The sequence below is a fragment of the Puma concolor genome, chromosome D2, assembly GCF_028749965.1.
Source record: "Puma concolor isolate L17-30 chromosome D2, mPumCon1.1.hap2, whole genome shotgun sequence".
Classification (NCBI taxonomy): Eukaryota; Metazoa; Chordata; class Mammalia; order Carnivora; family Felidae; genus Puma; species Puma concolor.
The window spans coordinates 11784697-11806390 of record NC_141677.1 but is presented as its reverse complement, the minus strand read 5'-3'; the positions used below and the strand labels follow the sequence as shown (position 1 = coordinate 11806390).

Below are 21694 nucleotides of genomic sequence, written 5' to 3'. Positions count from 1 at the left end.
ACTTTTAGTCATGTAAGGTCATGTAAGCCCCCCTCATGGTGTCAGGGGCTCTGCTGACCCCAAGAGATAGATCGTGTTCACTTTTATCATCTGTATGCAGTTTGGTCTTGACCCTGGATAACAGAATACTAATTATAGTTTGCGGCTTCCAAATGGTAAGCTCAACTTAGGGAACTGATACGATAGTGACGAATAACTTTCAAGTCTTGAAAAACTGATCTCCCCTAAGAACCCAAACTACAGGCCAGGACACAAGTTGGATTTTATTTCTGATCACATAATAATCCCTGTTTCCTTTTCCAGAACTCAATTTGGCATCCCATGAGCTCACAGGACCCCTAGGGTTGGTATGAAATCAGGAATAAATCTCCAGGGGCTGCCAGGACCTTTTTTAGTTGGTGTTAGTCTAGACTCTTCTGTGGTTTCTATGCTGGGTGGGGGAGGGCCAATGGCATGAAGCAGTGGCAAAGATCTAAGGTTTGGAGACCCCTGACCCCGGCCTCACCACTCAGCAGCTGGATGATCTCAGTCTTTACTTAGCTTCTCTAAGTCTTGGTCTCCTTTTCTCTAAAATGGCGCTGCTATAAAGATGGAAAGAAACAATAAAATTAAGTGCCTGGAGCACTTGCTCTGGGAGTAAATGCTCAGTGAATGAGCCTTTATCATCATCATCATCAATCACCATGACCATGGCCATCACCATTACTATCATCATTTTGATGCCATTCCTGACCGCCTTGCATTAATGCAGACCCAGAGATTCAGGCTATGCCCTCCAAGGATTTGCTGGAGTTTGTTTTTAGTTCAGGTCTACATCAGAACTGTACTATTTTAGGATACATGTAATAAAGATGGAAACACAGTGGACATTTTCTAAACTTTTGCTTTGTCAACTTCTGAAACAGGATAGGAAGAGATGCTGTGAAAACCTCCTTAGGTATTGAAATTGGGAATCTGAGTTGATAAGCAGTAGGCTCACCCTTCAGATCCTGGGTCCTCTCCAGCCCAATTTCATCATGATCTAATGACAATAGCAGAGGCTTTCCCCTCAGCATTAGGGTCTTTAATTTATAACTGAAAGAAGCTGAACTAAAATGATAACACTGAGTATTTTAGCTCATTTTCTGTAGAAATCTTCAGCAAGAAGTTACTTTTTCTAATGCTCATGTATATCATTGGTGAGTTTAGTAAGTTGTGCATGTAAGTGAAAAATCTCATTACTTGTCTTAATTTTTTCTTTTTTAAGGATGTCTAGAGTTCTGTCTAGGGAATAGTGGGCTACACTGGCCCACTCTGAGTTGATGATTGTAGAAAAATTCTAATTGAAAACAAAACAGGAAGTGATGGTTTCCCCCCTCACTTGCAGGATATAATATTGATCATAAAGTAAAACACCATTCAGATATGGACTAAAACATATGGAGATAACATCCTCTCAATGATTTTATAATCAATAAAGTCCTAAAATGGAGTGTTATGGGAAACAGGTATGTTTCCACAGAGTACAAAGATTCCAATAAAGCAATATTAAGATGACAAATTTCAGTAACAAAAAGCCAAAAAAAATTATATGTAATATTGATATAAAAAAAGAAACATTTTCATAAGAACTACAAGAACCAGGGGGAACCTGAGTGGCTCTGTCAGTTAAGTGTCCAACTCTTTTTTTTTTTTTAATTTTTTAATCTTTATTTATTTTTGAGAGAGAGAGACAGTGTGTGAGCAGGGGAGGGGCAGAGAGAGAGGGAGACACGGAATCCGAAGCAGGCTCCAGGCCCTGAGCTGTTAGCACAAAGCCCGACTCAGGGCTCAAACTCACGAACCGTGAGATCATGACCTGAGCCGAAGTCGGATGCTCAACCGACTGAGCCACCCAGGCGCTGCAAGTGTCCAACTGTTGATTTCAGCTCAGGTCATGATCCCAGGGTCGTGGGACTGAGCCCCACGTGGGGCTCCGTGCTGAGCATGGAGCCTGCTTAGGATTAACCTTCTCTCTCCCTCGCCCCTCTCCCCCACTCACTTCTCTCTCTCTCTCAAATAAAAATAAATGAAGCACTATAAAAACCAGAGATATTAAGTGTTGGATGCTTATGGAAATTCTAAATAGACAAATCTTTTTTTCTATTTTATGAAGTATAATTTTGTGCCTGTGAAAATATGTACGAGCTACCCCCAATAGCTTAAGTCTACAATAAGAATTAAAGACATTGAACGTAAATTTTAAGCTGTAACCAAAATATTTCCTTTTCTCAATTAAAATTATGTTCAAAATGGAGATAAGTTCGCATTCTATCATGCCATGATACTTCCAGTCAAATCAATTTTTCTTGCCATGGTTGTTCACCAGAAGAAACTAGGAACTCATATCCGAACTAAACAAACTGAACCCGTCAGCTTTTTTAGTTTTAATTTAAATTCCAGTTAGCGATCACACAGTGTTATATTAGTTTCAGGTGTCCACTTTAGTGATTTAGCACTTGCATACATCACCCTGTGCTCATCACAACAAGTGCGCTTCTTAATCCCCATCGCCTGTTTTACCCATCCCCCTACCCACCTCCTCTCTGGTGACCCATCAGTTTGTTCTCTGTAGGTAAGAGTCTGTTTCTTGGTTTGCCTCTCGTTTTTTTTCTCTATGATCGTTTGTTTTGCTTCTTAAATTCCACACATGAATGAGATCATATGATCTGACTGACTTAATTCACTTAGCATAATACTCTCTAGCTCCATCCATGTCAATGCAAATGGTAAGATTTCATTTTTTCATGACTGAATTATATTCCATTATATATATGTATATATACCATATATATACACCATTACATATATATATATATATACACATATATATGTATATATATACACACACACCACATCTTCTTTATCCATTCATCAGTCAGTGGACATTTGGGCTCTTTCCATAATTTGTATTATAGATGATGTTGCTATAAACATTGGGGTGCATTTATCCCTTTGGATTAGTGTTTTTGTATTCTTTGGGTAAATACCTGGGTAACCCAATTGCTGGATTATAGGGTAGTTCTATTTTTAACTTTTTGAGGAAACTTCACACCGTTTTCCACAGTGGCTGCACCAGTTTGCATTCCCACCAACAGTGCAAGAGGGTTCCTTTTTCTCCACATCCTCGCCAACACCTGCTATTTCTTGTGTTGTTGGGTTTAGCCATTCTGACAGGTGTGAGGTGTTATCTCATTGTAGTTTTGATTTGCATTTCCCTGATGATCAGTGGTGTTAAGCATCTTCTCATGTGTTGAAACAGTTTTAAAAAATATTTCAAAAATTCCCCTAGCTTTTAGTAACTTATTAGTGTTCTTGTGAAAATCATCTAAATTTTTATAATTACGAAATACAGAAAACATATCAGAGTACCAAAAATAGTATTCATGCATATACTTATCACCAATATTAGATCACATGCTGTATTTCCTTTAGTTCTTTAAAAAATGAATATTATGATCATTCTCAAACATGTTTTTATACTTCTAGTACAGATTAGAGATCTATAAACCTCATAGTATTGTATTTTTATGTTCAAGTCCACACAAATGTATGTTTTACAAAAGTCCTCTGCTCGGTTTGCTACTGAAGACTTACTATATGGTGAATATTAAGTACTCAGGCCATTTAACATGCTATCACTTGAGAGAATTAAAGAAGTAAATATAACTCTTGGTAGAAAAATGTATAGCTTAGCTAATATGCCAAAATGTAAAACCAGTGAGTTAGAGTTTTTATATTTTACCTACTATGTGGGTAGAATGGAGTAATTCCCAAACATACAATGTGCATGTTCAATTAAGAAATGGTCTATGTATGCATAGTTATGAATAAAATACAGAAAAATTCAATTTTATGTCATAAATTTGGAAGATCAAACTATTTAATGTGAAATTATGAGCCAATTTCAGAGTATAGTCATCCTTCATGGAGGACTTTTACCTTTAGTGAGGACTCTGCTCATTTAGAGATTCCTAGGAGTAAAAATACACATAAATAGTAATGGTTTAAGATTTAGTTGTCATGGATCACTGTACAAGAATATGTCAAGCACTTTAGGTGACTAGTATCATTAAATATAACAGAACATTCCTACTCTTACAGGGGAGGGAGAGTATTTATCACACCTGTTCTTTTTGGTATTCATTTTACTGGAAACAGGCAAAACCAGCTTAGCAAGTATAAAGTTGAGGAGAGCTGAAAATAAGATGTACGCTGCATAGAACTTGCTGGTAGGTTTTAGTAACTCATTCGATGCCGCAAAATGTGTAATGTTAGGTAGACTGATGCAAAACCTTAATTTTACAGTTCTTTAATCTTTGTAGGACTGACGTTTGGAAACTTTGCGTATGCTTATTAACTATCTTAGGTAGCTGCGGTGAGCTAGGGACAAGAGATTAGTGCTTCTTGTCCACATCGTCTCAGACACCCTGCATTTTGTTAAGTCACAGCCCTTTGTCAAATGGCGACGTGGTGAGCTATTGGGTGGATTTGTGCGAGGTAAAGATATTGTGATATATGGTGAGGTGTTCAGATGTTCTGAATTTCTTCAGAAATAAATGGGTACCAAGGTCTATTTAGCTCATCAGCGATTCAAGTTTATTTGATCCCCTCCTTTCCGGCAGTTCCTAGTCGAATCAGAGTTTACACTCTGTTGTCTGCCTCGCACTACAGGTGTCTGCCATAGGCACTCCCCACATACTCGCGGAATGAATTTGTTCCAGTTCTGTGCACCGCGCACTTTGTATGGGTGGCCTGTGAAAAGCAAGGTACACCGAGACTAGATATTGCAGAATCCCCTTGTCGGTCAGAAGTAGAGGAAATCCAAGTTTTAAAATACCCTGTGTTGGGTGACTTAATTTTCGATTACCCACCCCATGCGTCCAGCTGAAAGATGATTCTTGCGCGCCGTCCGGGGTGCCGCGCGAGTTACCGCCGCAGTCCCCTCCGGGAGGAGAGAACGCTGAGCCCCGCTGAGCCCCGGGTTTCACCGAAGGTCAGAGGGGCGGGCGGACCCGCGGAGGTGGAAGGCTGCGCGCTCCTCGGTGCTCGGGGCCCCGATACCCAGGGCAGCCAGTAAGCGGCGCTGGGCCTCGGGTTTGGCGGGCCCGAGCGGCGGGCTGCGGATTACCTGCAGCAGAGGGGAGCCGGCGAGCTCCTCCCCGCCCGCCGCCCCCACTCCCCGCCCCCACCGCGGCACCAGCCGGGGCTCCGCGGGCTCGGCGCACTCGCTCGGAGGAGCCGGGGCCGAGCAGTCGGCCGCCGCGGGCAGGGAGCGCGGGGCCGGCGCGGCTGGGCTGCGGGGTCGCCCTCCTCCCGCACAGTGCGGCGCAGGGAGGCTCCAGCCTCGGCCGCCCCCGCCCGCGCCTCCTCCTCCGCTCTGCAGGCGGGGACCGCCCGGCGCTCGCACCCGGCCGCCGCGGCCCCCTCCGCCCCCGGCTCCGGGCGGCGCAGCGGCAGCGGCGGCAGCAGCAGCAGCGGCGGCGGCGGGAGGCAGCGCGAGGGGCCGCCGCCGGGCTCCGCGGGGCTCGGGAGCCAGCCCCGGCGAGAAGGCGCGGAGCCATGGCCGATGGGGGCGAGGGCGAGGACGAGATCCAGTTCCTGCGAACTGTAAGCGGCACGCAGCCCGCGTTTCCCCCGGGGGCCGGGGCCGGGCAGAGCGGCGGGGGCGCGGGGGCGCGCGGGCGGGGCGGGGTGCCCCCGGGGCCCCGGGGGAGCCGTGTGGGGGCGACGGGAGGGAAGGGTGCGTGTCCGTGCGCGCGTGGGAGAAGCCGGGGCCGGAGCGCGGCGGGAGCGCTGAGAGCGGGCGGGAGGCGCGCAGCCTCCGGTCCCGGGGCGCCGAGGACCGGCGCCTCGCAGCCGCCGGAGTCCCGGAGGAGGGCCCGTCCGGCCTGACCCGTGGCGGGGCTTGCGCCTTCCGGATCGCCGCTGGGGGTGGTTGGTGGTGCGGGCCGGGGCGCCTGTGGGGCCCCGGGACGAGGGCTGTCGCCGGGAATTCCGCCGCGGCGCGGTTTCCCCGGCTTGCGGGCTGGACCCGCGCGCTGTCGCGCAACCCCGGGACTCGCCTACTTGGCGTAGAGCGCGCCGCGGTCGGCTGGTCCCGGAGGAGGTGCGGGACGCGGCGCCCCTCCCCCCCCAATCTCCCCCAAGTCAGGGTGCTGCGGAGGGGAGGAGGAATCGCCCCGGTGGTCACCGAGGTTCCCTGGCACGCGGGCCACGGTGCTGCGACCGTTTGCAGAACGTGGAAGGGATGGGAAGCGAGTGTGTGTGTGTGTGTGTGTGTGTGCGCGCGCGCACGCGGGGGTGGCGGGGACATCGTGAACGTGTCGTTCTCTCAATGCTGGCTTATTGAATGCCTAGTGCAGCAAAGTGTGAGCGCGTGTGCGTGTGTAAGGGCAGGGTGACTGCCCGGAATTTCCACACTGGGTGGCAGCAGGGAAAGGTTGGCTCCACACTGATAGAATTTTTTTTCTCCTTAAGTACCTCCTGGCGCTGCTCCTTCCCCTCGCTGATTTGTTCGAACGCTGCAGATACTTCCCAGGCTGAGGCATTGCTCACCTCAGAGCTGGGACTGGAGAGCCTCTTGGCAAAAGAAAATGCCGTAACTTCGCGGTAGGAATAACCTAGTTAGCATTTGCAGCATCCTTTCTTTCCGTCGTTCCTTTCCCGGCACTTGTTTCCTCCCCTTCGAAAGATTTTTCCTTCCAGGATTCCCCCCCACCCCCGCCCGAGGACTGCAGCTTCTGCTTCTTTTCCTCAACGGTGCAAAAGAGATCACTTCCCAGTTACCCGCACGGTCACGAAAATCATAGATTTAAATTTTGAAATATTAGCCAGACAGTAACTTTTAGGTGTGAAAATAGTGTAGATGATGTATACAGGAGCAGAACAAGTGAAAATGGTCAATTTGTTCAGGAACGTTGTAAGTGGCCATTTTTTTTTTCTTTTGGTCTTCTAATTTTTGAAGGCATTTATTTTTTCCTTAATATTTACGGTGGGGGTGGAAAGCCTTTGTAAAGGATAAGATCCAGGGTCGGCCTCAAATGGGGAATGATCTGAGCTAACGGCTACACGTTATGCACCATTATATATGCTGTTTGAAGTACAACTGGCCCACGACTGGACTCTGAAGAGCCTGTAGGCTAAATCCTTGCTCGTGGGGAATGTTTTAAGCCTACTCATAACACAGTTTTTTTTTTTTAAGTGAAAAACTGTCCATAAGGTTTTAAAAAAATTAATCAAAGACGCATGGAAATAAATATGTTTCTCCAAACCACAACATCTTTTGTTCAAGTGGACAAAGCATTATTTCCTGTGTAATTTTTAAATTGTTTTTTTTTTCAAACCCCATAGGGTTAAAATCAGCTAGAAAAATTTGGAAGGCTTCACACATTCAAGGGCTTCCTGCAGGCTTAAATGTTAAGCCACACTGGTGGACGTGGTGTTATCAGAATACTTAATAGAGACCGGGGTAATGTGCGTGCTGATGGGGTTCTGCGCATATAAAGTAATGTTAACTCCGTGCCACTCAACAGCTGCCTTTCAGCTGGTGCGACACCTTTGATAAGTGGGTCCTGTGTAGAGATCTGGCAGTCCTAGGCTGGGATTTTTCTTTTAATAAAACATCCGTAGGTTGTGCTGATGATAAATGACCTTGAAGGAGGTGGCACAGTGGAGCAGGGGAATATTTTTGGTGTCGCTTGACGTTTAAAAGGAAAACATGCCGGTTCCTCTAAATTTTACAATTTTACGTGGGAATTCTCCAGTCCTTTACCACCAACTCCACTGCCTTCTGCCCTTGCTCCTTTGCATTTTATTCTCTTAACCTGAGACTGTGTTAATGATTCAGAGATGGTAATGGAGTTATTAACGGAGAGAATGTAGTTCTTACAGTAAATTCATCTCTCTCTCTCTCTCTTTTTTCCCCCAGGGCATTTCTCTGTTGTGTGCAATCTTCTCATTATGAGTTATTTCTCCTTCTCCTTCTGTTTTAAAGGAAATGGCCCAGAGAGGGTTAATAATCTGTCTATTAGATGAAACAGTTATAGATCACAGTTAAGGCTATTGTGTTTAAAAAAAAACGAGTATCAGTCATTAGGAGACCTTAATTGTGTAGCTGATCATTTCATATATCTGATTGGAGCACCTTAAGTATTATCTTGGATTCTTATTTAAACACCGTGGCTCATTGACACATCCTTGGCATCCTTCTGTCCACAGAAAACTTGATTTCTTCTTCTTCTTCTAGAAGACATCGGTGATCACTGTTAAGGGAAGCAAAGGTGAAATCTTTAATGAACTGTGTCCATGAGTTATGTCCACTGCTGTGGATTAATTCGTCATTTGTGAAGGGGAGTTTTGTCACTGGTTAGCCTGTGCCAGGCTTTATCATTATGCAGTTGTGAGTTTGCTGACATTTCTTGCAAGTGGTTATGTGGATGAACGATCATCTTTGATTCAGTGACTCCCCCACCAGCTGGAAGCTTGCCCACTCTGATGTGTTTATCTTGGAGAGAAAGTGAGAATGTGGACTTGTAAACCCTGGATGTGCTAAGGACCTAATCCTATCGTAAAATAAGCCTTCAGCCCGTGATGGATTTGTTCAGTGTCCTATCCAAACATGCCTGTGATTTGGAATGGGTGGTTTATTTTATTTTAAAATTCTCAGTGAACTGTAATTTGGTACTAAAACCATGGATCTTTTTAGTAACACTCCTCTTATTTTCCTAGCAATCATAAAATTTTATAGAGGGAATTTCTTGACTTCAAGAAAGCCATGATGGAAGATGACCTTGGTCAGGGGTTAATTTTCCCAAGTACTTTGCTTTTCCTTCATTTGTGTCGGAAAGTTCAGTTACTCTTTTTTGTGTTTATGCATAGATCGAGATTGAAAACTTAATCCAAGCTGCAGACATTATTCCTATGGGGGTGTTTTGGCTTTCCTCTGGCCTTCCTTTGCAGAATGAGCAATTTAACTGTAGATTTCTTTGCAGGACGTGTACATCTTGGAGATAATAATAAGAATTTTAGAAAGTACTCTGCAATTAATAGTAAGAATCCTAAAGTATCAGTTCTAGCACCCAACAGTGTGAAGTAGATTGAGCCGGAATGTTTAGCCTCGTTTGTGGAGGTACAGGAAGGTTAATTGTACAAAGTCAGTGACTCAACAGTGCAGAACTAAGACTGAAATTCAGATTTTAGGCTAATGTCCTTTCCAGGAGAGAAAGGCTGCATATCAGCGGTTCAAGTAGGTTTCAGTGCTCCAGCAGACAGGGTACCCAGTGGCTTTTGTCAGCTGTAGGAATGTCATGGAGTACAAAGGAAAAGACTCTGAGTGGGCCGTGGGAATTTGCACCTTTTGTTCACTTGATAACGAAGGCATGACGATAGATGTGCACTGTGGTATTTTGTCAAGGGACTGATAGAAAGTGCACCCAGGCTTACATAATCGGACTTTTTTTTTTTTTTTTTTTTAAATTTGTGTGTACACATTCACAGGAAGGGCAGGATCTGAAACAATTCGGGCACTAATTTATTTGACATTCAGTCTTATTTGTACTTGGGCTTTAGGTAAGTGTTTTTTTTTTTATCAAGGCTGAATTAGCCGAGGGAAGATTACAACTTCTGGGACTGTCCTTGGAGACAGGAGGAAGGCACCCATTTGGCTCCTGAAACTGTGACATTACGGGACTTTTATTAATTCAGAAAAACATTTGTTGAGCACCTTCCGCATGCAGGGCGTGATATTCAGCGCGAAGGAAGCATCCAGAATACGGAGAGATGTGGTTTGCAATTATAATTGCAAAGAAGCGACTTAGAGGCTGGCGTGAAATCAGAAGGGAAGAAAACACATGTAAAAATTCTAGGATATTAGGGTAGGAGGAGACCTTTAGAAAACGACATCTCGTCTACCCCCCTCCCCCCCCACCCCCCGCGGTCATTTAAATAAGGACTAAAGCTCAGAGAGCTGAGATGCTTTGGCCCAGTGTCCTACTCCAAATTAGGGGCTGTCTTGGTTCATGCTGCTATAACGAGACCATGCAGTGGGGGAGGGGGGCTTAAGCGGATATTAATGGCCACGGTTCTGGAGGTTGGGGAGTCCAAGATCCAGGTGCAGGCAGCTGCCACGTGTGACCTCTTCCTGGTTTGCAGCTGGCCGTCTTGCCGTGTCCTCACAGGGCTGAGAGAGAAAAATCTTCTGCCCTGTGCGCCTTCTTATCAGGACCCTCACTCCATTCCTGAGGGTCCTAGCCTCCTGCCCTAATGACCTCCTAAAGGCCCCACTTCCTGATGCCGTCCCATTTGGAGTTGGCATTTCCCCGTGTGAAATTTAGGGGGTTGCAGACATTCGGTCCATAGCAGTGGCGTAGAGTCAAGCCAGGTGCGTGAAAATCTCTGCGGAACGGTCAGGGAGCTGGTTTTCAGCACGCCACCCTCCCTACAGAACCCACCTGTCCTGTCGTATCCTTCTCTTTCCCCTTCACAGGGTTCCCTGTCCACATCCGCCCCCGGCCTTCCAGCCACTGGCAAGGACGCTGCTCTCCTTTTCTCTGAAGCTGCCGTTTCTCGCCCGTCCTAGACCTTGGCCCCTGGCCCCTGGTGCCGGGCGGGAGTCCGCACATAGTCCTCCTTTCCCTGCCTCCCTCTCCGCTGTTCTTCTGGTCCACCTTGACGCACTCGGATTTCTCCCGCCCTAAAGTTTCTCCATTTAGCCGCTCAGCTCTTCCAAATGTGGGCTCCACCCACAGCTGGTCTCTGCCTCTCCTTGTAATTGCTACCTAGCTGCTTTTACCCCGAAAACCGCTGAGCTGGATGTTTCCAGTAGCCCCCTCCATGCCCAGTCGAGATGCGCCCCTCCACCCCTGTTCCTGTAGTCTCCACACGCTCTGCTAGACTCACCCTCCCTCCCGAAGTTCCTGTGTGCACTTTTGGAGACCTGGCACATTCGGAGTCCTTTTGATATGTATTTCTGATCAGGCTGGATCTTTGGAATAATAGAGTTTGAAAAGACTTCACGATGACCTCATCCAACTCTGAGAGCCGGAGCAATTATAGGAACTTTGTCAAAGTCACTCCTTCCTGCAGGAGAAACCCACCTCGGAACTGACCGTGCTCTGCCCCTCGCTGCCAGGTCTCCCATCCTGAGCTCGTGTGTATTCAGCCCCCTAAGTGGCTCTTCCTCCAGTGGCTCTGTGTCGGCCAGTGGCGCTGCCATTTTGAGCTCTTAGAAACACCAGTGTGGTCCTAACCTTCGTAGACCTGCTCTGAGGTCTTTCTCCAACAGTTACCTAGCTTATGTACTTGGGGAAATTTTTTTTTTTTTAATTTTCCTGATGGCCTAAAGATAATAATATTAGGCATCTCAGGGGGATTTTTGAAGATCATGTGATAGAATTTATGTGCAAAGCCTATTCCACTGCCTGGCTCATGTAGGCACTCCATGCATTTGTTGAGTTCTTTTCTCTTCTCTTCCTGTATCTTACTTGTCATCATCTCCTGGGGTGTTTTCCTTGGCATCTGGCTCAGATTTAGATTTCTTTCACACCCCAGTACTTGTTGTGACCCTTCATTGTCCCTCTACCCCACCAGCCAATAGCAACCCACCTTGAATTCTCCTGCCATTTGAATCCTCCTAAAACCCTGTGCCCGTGACGCCCCTCCCCAGTTCCACGTTCCTGTCACGTGCGGTCTAGTTGCTCTGCCTGGTTCATGACCTTCTATAATCTGATTTTTGACACCTTAAGTTCCCCATCCTCTTGGAGCCCTTGGGTCACTCCAGCCAATTGTGATTTTACCTTTCTCGAACCATCTCTCGAGTGTCCCTGTTCCACACATTTTATCACTTACGTGTGGCCCTAATTTTGCTCCCCTGAGGCTCTGTGGGGGGGTTTGTGACTGTTGGGGGGCGTTCATTTCCCACGATGCTTAGCGCAGTATTACCTACAAGGACAGGTTTGAGAGGAATCATGGAAATGGAGGACCAGGACAAGAGAAGAGTTCCTCCCTCTCTCCTCCTCCTAATAGTTGTGAAGATCCCGCGAATGTGTTCAAACGCAGAAAGAAGTTATCTGTGACGAGAGAAGTAGACAAACATTGTGGGGATGGGAGAGTGTTAGTAAGATCCCTCCTGTGGGCAGAAGAGTAGGAGGTTAGGGGAGGTGTGTGGGTGAGACAGACGAGGTGATGGTGGGCTGTGGGAAGGCTACGGGGGCTCCTGGGCCACCAGGGGAGGGCATTTGGTGCTAGACATGTGAGGAGCATTCCAGAGAGGGAAGTTACCAAGACAGCTGACCTAAGGAGAGAACGAGACTAAATGGAGGCCTGAGTGAGTCTGAGTGAGAGACACTGGGTCCCTGTCAGAATTTGCATTTCAAACGAGATGCTTCTAGATGGTGAGGTGACTCTCAGGGCGTCACAGGCGCTTCTGGTGGGGCAGTTGCGTCCACTTATTTTCATCTCTGAATCACGGGAAGAATATGGAACATGAATGATTGTGTGACTTTGAGGGTGGAGGTGTCCTATGAAAATTCTTCTGGGAAAGGTCAAGTGGGGACTTGGCTCTGAGGGGCCCTCTAAGGTTGCCATGTTAGGAGTTCCTGGGGTCAGCCAAACTCAAATCATTTAGAAAGATGAGTATAACAGAAAAACCTTACCCTTTTGGGGCACTTGGGTGGCCCAGTCGGTTAAGCTTCCAACTCTTGATTTTGGCTCAGGTCGTGATCTCATGGTTTGTGAGATCGAGCCCTGCGTTGGGCTCTGTGATGACAGTGTCCAGCCTGCTTGGGATTCTCTCTCTTCTTCTCCCTCTGCCGCTCCCCTGCTTGCTCTCTCTCTCTCTCTCTCAAAATAAATATTAATAATAATAAAAAACACCTTACCCTTGTGCCGGAAGTACGTACTTTCAGTGACTTTTGAGGTCCTTGGAAATTCCCATCCTGGTAGATCACAGGGTCAGTGACTAAACTCCTAGTGAACCTCCTTTTTAATCTTCTCTCCTGGCTTAGTGAGGACTTCTCTGGCCTCCTGTTCTTACTGGGTTAGTGAACAAGTGAGCATAGTTCTGGGGTTTCCTGAAACATTACAGTTGGCCTCAGACCCCGGTTGGGAGGTATATTTCCTGGTTCCTGTGGCCCAAAGAAAGTTCTGTAGTGATGTTATTTTGCAGTTAAACAGAAATTTGAAGTTTTCCATTCACCAGGAGTGTCCAGACGACCTGCGTGTTGTTGCCTCCGGGCTCGTTAACCAGGCAGAGTTGTCTCCAGAGTAAGGGACCAAGAGAGAGCCAGGGCCACCGAGTGCCCCGGTGAGACCTCCGCTAGGTGGCTGTGCACAGCCACTGACCGTCGCCGACTGGAGAGGAGGATTTGCCAGTTTACCTGAAGAAAACCTTAAGTCTAGCTGGGGAGCCAGGCGAATGCAGGACAAAGTGAGGAACACCGCGGAAAGGGCTCTAGGAACTCACAGGGCGGTGGGGCCTTGTTGGGTCCGAGAGGGGCTGAGGCAGGAGTCACCCAGGGGGCGCCATGAGCACACATTTGTTCACAAGGACCCACACTTATTAATGTGCGTCGGAAGGTCATGTGTGGCTGGCCGGTGAGGGTCACGGGTCCCACATCGTCATCAGCACATCAGGAAGAGCAACCGAGTGTGGTCCACTTAATGTTTCCTTCGACAGCAAACAGTGTTTTCCCCTGTGAAACGTTGTGATTTAAAAAACTCCCTGCACATGTATTCCCCTTCTAACGAAATTTTTAATTATTTCACTTCTCTCTGAATTTAGAATCTGACTCATAATGGTCACATGAACCCGTGAATTTTACTTGCGTTTTAACACGTAACCAAAGATCTAATACATAAACCAAAGATATAAACCAAAGATACGTATGTGGTACCTATAAAAGGTATGTTTTTGGAGGACAAAAAAAGAAAAATACGGGACAACTCAAATCCTTGAGTGTTGAGTAAATCGGGACATTGTTAAAGTCAGTACTAAATGTCACACTGAGTTTATAGCCATTGAAAGTTGTGTTCGCTTGCTTCCCACAGCAGGCTTCTGATTATCAAATTAAAAGGAATTATGATTTAACGTCTTTGAGATTTCGGTAGAGTTTGTATTTCTTTCACATTCAAAGAAATTTTCATTAAGAAATTTTGGTCTCACACACACACATACACACGTATAACGCACTCACATGGGAGAAAGATAGTACTCCATATGTATTTTTTCAAATCATTGTTTTAAGCCACTAAGCTTTGGGGTGGCTTCTTCTTTTTTATTTTTTAATGTTGATTTATTTTTGAGAGAGGGAGAGGGAGGGAAGGGGAGGGGCAGAGAGAGAAGGAAGACCCAGAATCTGAAGCAGGCTCCAGGCTCCGAGCTGTAGGCACAGAGCCGGACGCGGGGCTCCAACCCACAAATCGCGAGATCGTGACCTGAGCCAGAGTCAGATGCTCAACCGACTGAGCCACCCAGGGGCCCCACTCCATATTTCTTTTTTTACTAAATTTTGACCCAAAAGTGAAATTCTGTTAAATTAGTTCGGGGTGGCAGTGAAATGTTGTTCTCTGTTCCTGCTTCTCATACTTGAATGTCTCGTTTTTGTTCTTTGAACGCGGTAAGCGACAGGGCCCACGGGTGAGCCGTCTGTGAGAGATGCCATTTTGCTGGGGGCAGGTCCAGAGACAAACCAGCATCATCCCATGTGTCTTTTGAGGTTGTCTGGGGGAATTCTTAGGGACATCTGGACAATTCTAGAGACTGACAGAAGTCACTTGAAGTATGGTGGCAGCCCTGAAGGGCCATCATCTCTCTGGTGTGGTCAGGAGACCGGGGCTATTTTACGGAATTATCTACCTACCACTGTTGGTGACTTAATTTCTCGTAGGTATATTCGTAGTCACTGTCCAGAATGTGTGCTCTGGGTATTTCACTTTTATCTCCTCATGAAATCCGTACAAAATCCCTCAGAGGCAGGTACAAAGAAGTTCAGTCACTGGCCCCCTATTGCCAGACACAGGCTGTGGAGCTAGGGTTTCAGGCCCAGGCAGGTGGCTCTAGAACCTGCACACTTAAAGACCGTATGGGGTCCCTTTCAGCTGGAGATTAATTTGTTTTAAAACCAGAGGGAAGCTTGATGCCTTGCTTTTCTCTGTGGGAATGTACTTCATAATATCGAGTGTGAATTTCTTAAACTACCAGTGCCTCACAGGGTACGTGCCGCATGAGAGGCCCTCCTTAGATGTTTGTGGAATCCAAGTGACTGGATTCTGTGAGACAATACGTTGATAACATGTTGACGATAAATACAGAATAGAGCAGTTGTGTGCAGAGTTGACTAGGCTGTCCTAACTCAAGAGGCACACATCGGAAACTGAGTTTGTTCACGGTATAATAATACCAGGTACGTGGGAGACGCTTGGCAGGCAGAAGCCAGTCCCGTAGAGCTGAGGTGTCGAAACAGCGGAACTTTGTACACGTCACCTGGGGACCGGTAGGCTCGTGGTCCTGGAGGCTTGTGCTCTGTGTAAATTCAGAGGAGACAAAAGGTGAAGAGTGGTGAATGTATCCATAATGGGAGGGCTCAAAGGCCACCTCCGTGAGGTGGGGTAAATCACCACGAAAGTAGGTTTGATTTTATCTAAGACGTGAAAAGAACACACAAAGGGCAGCATCCAGAATGTTGAACAACGTGTTAGGCAGGAGTCGAAGCTCAAAATGCCACATGATCTCTGAAAATGCCCCCATCCCGATTCCTCTTTAGGGTTTCTGAAAGTTTGGATTCATTTTATTTTTGGAACAGTGGACATTTGGGGGAATAGGCTGAGGGATGAAAATACATATCGAAGCGCCTTTTTTTGAAAGGAGAGAATATTTTAAAGAACTGCCCTTCAGGGACATGTACAGTTATGAGCCTATAGGGCAGAACATATTTTCTTTTCTTTCAGAGAAGAGCGTGATGGAAGGATGATTGAGGCACCTGAAAAAGTTAGCAGACACACACACACGCATGCTCGCACGTCTTTACTGGATTTAATCCCCGATGGCATTTTATTTTTTTCCTTATTCTCTCTTAGCATATCCCTTCCATCCCTTCTGGTCCGGGACACATCTGTCATGATTTGTCTTCACAGACAAGGCTCATGGTTGGGAGTTTTGCTCAGCTTACAAGTTCTGGCTTGTAGGTTCAATGAAACATCAGGAGAACGTTTCTTCCCGAGTCACAGACAAAATGAAAAGCTGAGCTGAATGCTTTCTGATTGATGGCTGTCAAGGAAGCCGGAAGCATCCAATTCTTCTGCTGTCCTCTCTGTGACAGTAAAGGGGGCCACTGTCTCCTGAAGACGGGGTGTCATTATGGAGTATAAAGGTCCCACGACTGCGGCTACGGAGAATAGCATCCTTCAGGAAAGCCTGCAAAATTGGCCCAACTTAAGTCCTCTGTACACACATGAAGATACAGAAACTGCAAAGGAGAAGAGAGAATTGTGGTTTTACCTCTTCCTTCTCCTGTTTACTGTCTTGTCTCTCCCACCCCGCCTCCCCTGCAAGACTGCTTTGATATGTACGTATGTATGTAGTTACTTATTTGAGATATAATTGACACATAGCATTATATTAGTTCAGGTGTACAACACGATGATTCGATATTTGTATACATTGTGAAATGATCAGCATGGTAAGTCTAGTTAACGTCATCCCCACGCATAGTCACAAAATATTTGTTTCTCCAGATGAGAAATTTTAAGATCTTCTTTCTTAGCAGCTTTCAAATATGCAATACGGTATTATTATCTGTAGTCACCATGCTGTACCTCACATTTCCAAGGCTTAATTATTTTGTGACTGGAAGTTTGCACCTTTTGACCCCCTTCACCCATTTTGCCCACCCCCCCCCCCCAGCCCCCAGCTCTGGCGACCACCCATCTGTTCTGTGTATCTGTGAGTTTTTGTTGTGTTTTTGTTTTTGTTTTCAGAGTCTACATACAAGTGAGATGAGACAGTATTTGTTTTTGTCTGGCTTATCTCACTTGGTGTCATGCCCTCGAGGGCCATCTATGCTGTCACAAGGGGCAAGATTTCATTCTTTTTTATGCCCGAGTAACAGTACATGGTGTGTAAATGTATACCGCGTTTTCTTTCTCCGCTCATCCTTCTGTGGACACTTACGTGGCTCCCATGTCTTGGCTGTTGTGGTAATACTGTCGTGGATGTGGAGGGTGCAGGTCTCTTTTGGAATTAGTGTTTTCCTTTCATTCAGTTAAATACCTAGAAGCGGATCCTGTGATAGTTTCTATTTATAGTTCCTTGAGGACCCTCCATACTGTTCTGTGTAGTGGCCGCCCAAACTTACATCCCTGTTAATAGGGCACGAGGGTTCCCTTTTCCCTGCATCCTGGTGAACGCTTGTTATTTTTGATCCTTTTGATAATAGCCATTCTGACAGGTGTGAAGTGATAGCTCGTGGTGGCTGTGACCTGTATTTTCTTCTGGTTCATTTTGAAATATTTGTTGACCACCTACTATGTGCCGAGCACCATGCTAGGTGCTGGGACTCAAATCTCTCTGGGCCTGTTCTGCTTCAAGGAGTTTATTGTATCTCTGGTGGGTGGGATGGGGAATAAAGAAACAGCAAATGTCCTACCGTGGATCAGATGCGAGAAGGAGATAACTGCTACGAGCCAGGATGTTGAGGAGGGAAGGATGTGTGTCTGATAATTATGGTTGCCTAAGGCTTCCTGGAGGAGGCATTTATGGTCGCAGTGTTTTCAGACTCAAAAGGAACGTCAGGTCCAGCTTAAGGATTTTCTAGTGGAGGAAAATGAAAGTTCCTCAAGAGTTTTGGCTCAGACAGGATAGCCACCATTCATTCATTCAATTCCCCCAGCAATCCATTACGTCTGCAGGGCAGTTGACTGCTTTCATGCAGATCAGAAGATAGATGTAGGGCAGTGACTTGCTCAAGGGCAGCGAGTGAGGACATGATGTGGGTGGTGAGCCCAAGGTCTTTGTGGCACTAGACCCCGTTTTTGTCCTTCCTTCTCTCCTTCCTCCTCCTGTCCTTGCCTTCTTTCTTTCCTTCCAACAGTCGGGAAGAGTTGGGCAGGACTGTGGATGTGGCCGATGAAAAAAGAACTGTGGGTGTCCTGTCCACCTCACTCTCCTATTTGGGTCATCTCTGCCTCTCCTTGGTCTTTTGAGCTATTTTACAATTCCTTAAGTTGTGGGAAGCACAGAGCAGTGATTCCTGAGTGTTTGGTTGTCGATCACGGAAAATGCAAAGTGTCTGGTGGAACGTGGGCACTCGGCAGTTTTGCACATTGCTAGCAAGTTCAGGTTCATTTTTCTGGAGGACTTTGATATGCACACGTCCTTCGGATTCTCCTTTGAACCTGCTCTCTTGTCATACTGGTCCTTTATTGCTTAGGAATTCAGTAAAACCTCAGACGTGCGTTCATTTTATGTTTGCTTAAGAGTCGCGTTTTTACCTCTTTAAAAGAAATCTTTGATGTCACCAGTGCCTTTTAAAGATGGGTAGAGAGGGAGGGAGCTAAAACATAAGAGACTCTTAAGAACTGAGAACAAACTGAGGGCTGATGGGGGGTGGGAGGGAGGGGAAAGTGGGTGATGGGCATTGAGGAGGGCACCTGTTGGGATGAGCACTGGGTGTTGTATGAAACCAATCTGACAATAAATTTCATATTAAAAAAAAATAAAGATGGGTAGATTTTGATGACTTGGGTGAGGCGGGTGGGTAGACAGGATCCCAGGTGAATCGGAACGCGAGTGGAGGCAGGGTGTGGGTTTTCTCTGTCTTCCCCATCCCCGATGCGTGTTTACTCCTGTCTGCCCTGCTCCGTGTCCGGGAGGCTCCTGTTCTCCCTGGGCACTGGGAACACGCTCCTCCCTTGCTGCCTCCAGCCCAGGGCTGGTAACAGCTCCCCACCATTGCTGGCCTCGCTCTGTTGGACCCTGTCACCCTCCCTAGTGACTCCTTGCTCCTTTCATTAAACACCTTGCAGTGGAACCTTCCGGAGGAGTCATCTCTTTTCTTGCAGGACCCTGGACTGTATAGCCGGGAGACACATGGGGCCACGGCCGGCGAAGAGACTGTGTGAGAGTGTGGGCTGTGGTAATCCCAGAAGGCTGGAGAGCCTTGACACCAGCAGGGGCAGGGATTTACCCTGAATTGGGAAGGTCAGAAGTGCCTCTGAAGTTATACTTCTGTTTTCTTTTTCTTTCTTTTTTTTTTTTCCCCCCTCTCTGGGGAGGGAACTGGGTCAGAGCCTCTGTTAGGAAGATTAATACGGCGGCAATTTATAAGATGAATTGGTGTATGGAGAGATCAGATGGAGACTGCAGGTCGGAAGCCTGTTAGGGGACGGTCGCCGTGGAGTTGGCGTAAGATAATTCGGCCCAAATTTGTGTGCTGGCTGTGGGAACGCAATGGAGGGGAGAGGTTTAAGAGATGCTGTGGAAGAAGGAGAGGAAGAAAAGGAGGAGCTTAGGAGACTCAGCGACATGTGGCCCAAGTGAAGGTTTCAGGGGAGGGCTGTGGGGTTAAGTGCGGACATACTGATTTAGAGGTACGTTGTGGACTACCTTGCGTCCTCCCCGAAGTGATGCACCGGAGTCCTAACCGGTGACTCAGAGCGCGATCTTATTTGGAGACACGGTCAGTTAAAATAAGGTCGTTAGGGTCGGCCCTAATCCAAGGTGATTGGTGTCCTTAACAGAAGGGAAGTGTGGGCTCAGACACGTACAGAAGGAAGATGATGTGAAGATACACAGGCAGAGTGCCGTGTGCGGACAGGACTGGAGCCGTGTTCCCGCAAGCCAAGGGATGCCCGAGGCCCTCAGAAGGACCCAACCCTGCTGACTCTCTGATCTCGGGCATCTGGCCCGCAAGACGACAGATACTGAACCACCCAGTTGTGGCTCTTTGCCGCGGCGGCCCCAGGAAGCGAATAGGCGGGCAACACTGGAAATGTGCATTTAGCATTTGAAGAGGATGCGCCGCAGGGGGCAGATTTCAACGCCGTTGGCCTGACAGCAAAGGCGGGCGGGTGGTGGTGTCCCATCAGGAGCACGAAGGGCGCCTGGTAGCGGAGGCTTGATGCGGTCTCTCCGAGGAAGGTGAAAGCAGATGCTGGGTGCAGGAGAGAGGTGAGGGTGGCCGGAGCTGAGGAAGACGGTGCGGATGGACATTTTCATCCCGTACGTTGGTGATGAGGAGGAGGAGGGATGGGGGGGTGGGAGCCTGGCAGGGGGTGGGGGGAGGACGGGAGCTTGGAAGAAGTCATTACTTTTTTCTCATGGGCGAGACCATAATCTAAGTTAAGGAGGATGAGGGATAGTTGCTGGAGCAAGACTGTAGGTGCTGGACAGGAGAGCGGCCGTCCTCCCCCTGCTGCTGTAACCGGGCACACGGGGACACTGATGCATCATCCCCTTATTGCAAATGCTTCACCACTGCTTTACCTAATTCGAGAGCACACGCTCTTTTCATTTGGTTTTAGGTTAGCTTTGCACAATTGCATTTTCAGCCGGGGACCTTTTGGTACGCGGTTAAAGTCAGAGCTTTGTTGGCTCTAAACTGGGCGTGTTTCGTTTGGATGTTGCATGGCGTCATCGGTGATGGAATGAGCCACCTGGGCTTGAAGCAGGCCTATCTCAGTGGGGTGTGTAGAAGTCCCCAGTGCTGGTGTTTTTTTCTTTCCTTTTTTTCCCCTTTAGCTACTGACTCAAAAAGATTACAGGGTTTGTATAGGTATTTACAAATAATTTTTTAGCGAATGGACAGCCTAGGAGTATATTAAAACAATTCTCTGACAGTTCAGATCAGGGGAACGTGTTGAAATACCGTAGGAAACAAAAGGATTCTGCTGCTCGCAACTGCCCTTGGCTCTCCTAGTATGATAAATAACTTAGCCGGCTCAACAAACTTCAGTAATTTTTCAGAAAATTAAGCAATTTACACTTTTGAGATATTTTAATTTCCATAAAAATTACATTTGTATGTAATTGGCACTCTACGGCAGATATAATTTGTAGCTTGCAAAACTCTGTGTTTTGTTGTAAATCTAAGTAGTAAATGCATATAGCATTTAAGCGTGCACATCCCAATTTGTCTCATACTTGAACACCAGGGATATAAAAGTAAAAGCTGTCAGCAGATGTCTGTGCTTAACAACAAAGAATGTATCTTAATCTCTTTATTGCCCTCAATCACTGCCTGCAACACTTTCTTAAAAGGAAGCTGCTTTTGAGATGACGATTATCTTATGATCTGCCCCACTAGCCAAAGCACAGGCTCGCCACCATGCATCGATACAGAATTAAGATAAAAGTATGTCACCTTTTGCCGCTATTAAATTAAATACATCTGACCTTGTTTAATGGACATAGGTATGTATGTGTAATAAATATGTATATGTAATAAATATGATATGCCACATATCAAACAAAGTTATACACTTTGCAACTTTGTAAGAACCTCTTCAATCAGTAATGTACTAGGTGAAGAATTCAGACACGTCATCTGTCTTTTTGGTCTTGTTGGGATGTGCCTGGGGTGCCAGCATTTGCTACACAAACAAGTTCAAAGACTCTACCTTTCCATGTGCCAGGATTAAATTTTAGAACGAGCCCAGACTCAGACGTAGCAAGCCACGCATA

General features: G+C 46.7%; 1 protein-coding gene across 1 annotated transcript in view; it reads left to right on the top strand.

Moving 5' to 3' along the window:
- Positions 1 to 5448: 5448 nt before the first annotated feature.
- RYR2 (ryanodine receptor 2) overlaps positions 5449 to 21694 on the top strand; it is a 760386-nt gene continuing 744140 nt past the window's right edge. The window contains exon 1 of the mRNA XM_086679587.1: positions 5449 to 5628. Within this exon, the coding sequence (XP_086535713.1) occupies positions 5581 to 5628 (48 nt within the window). The 5' untranslated portion in view covers positions 5449 to 5580. The remainder of the gene's footprint in view (positions 5629 to 21694) is intronic.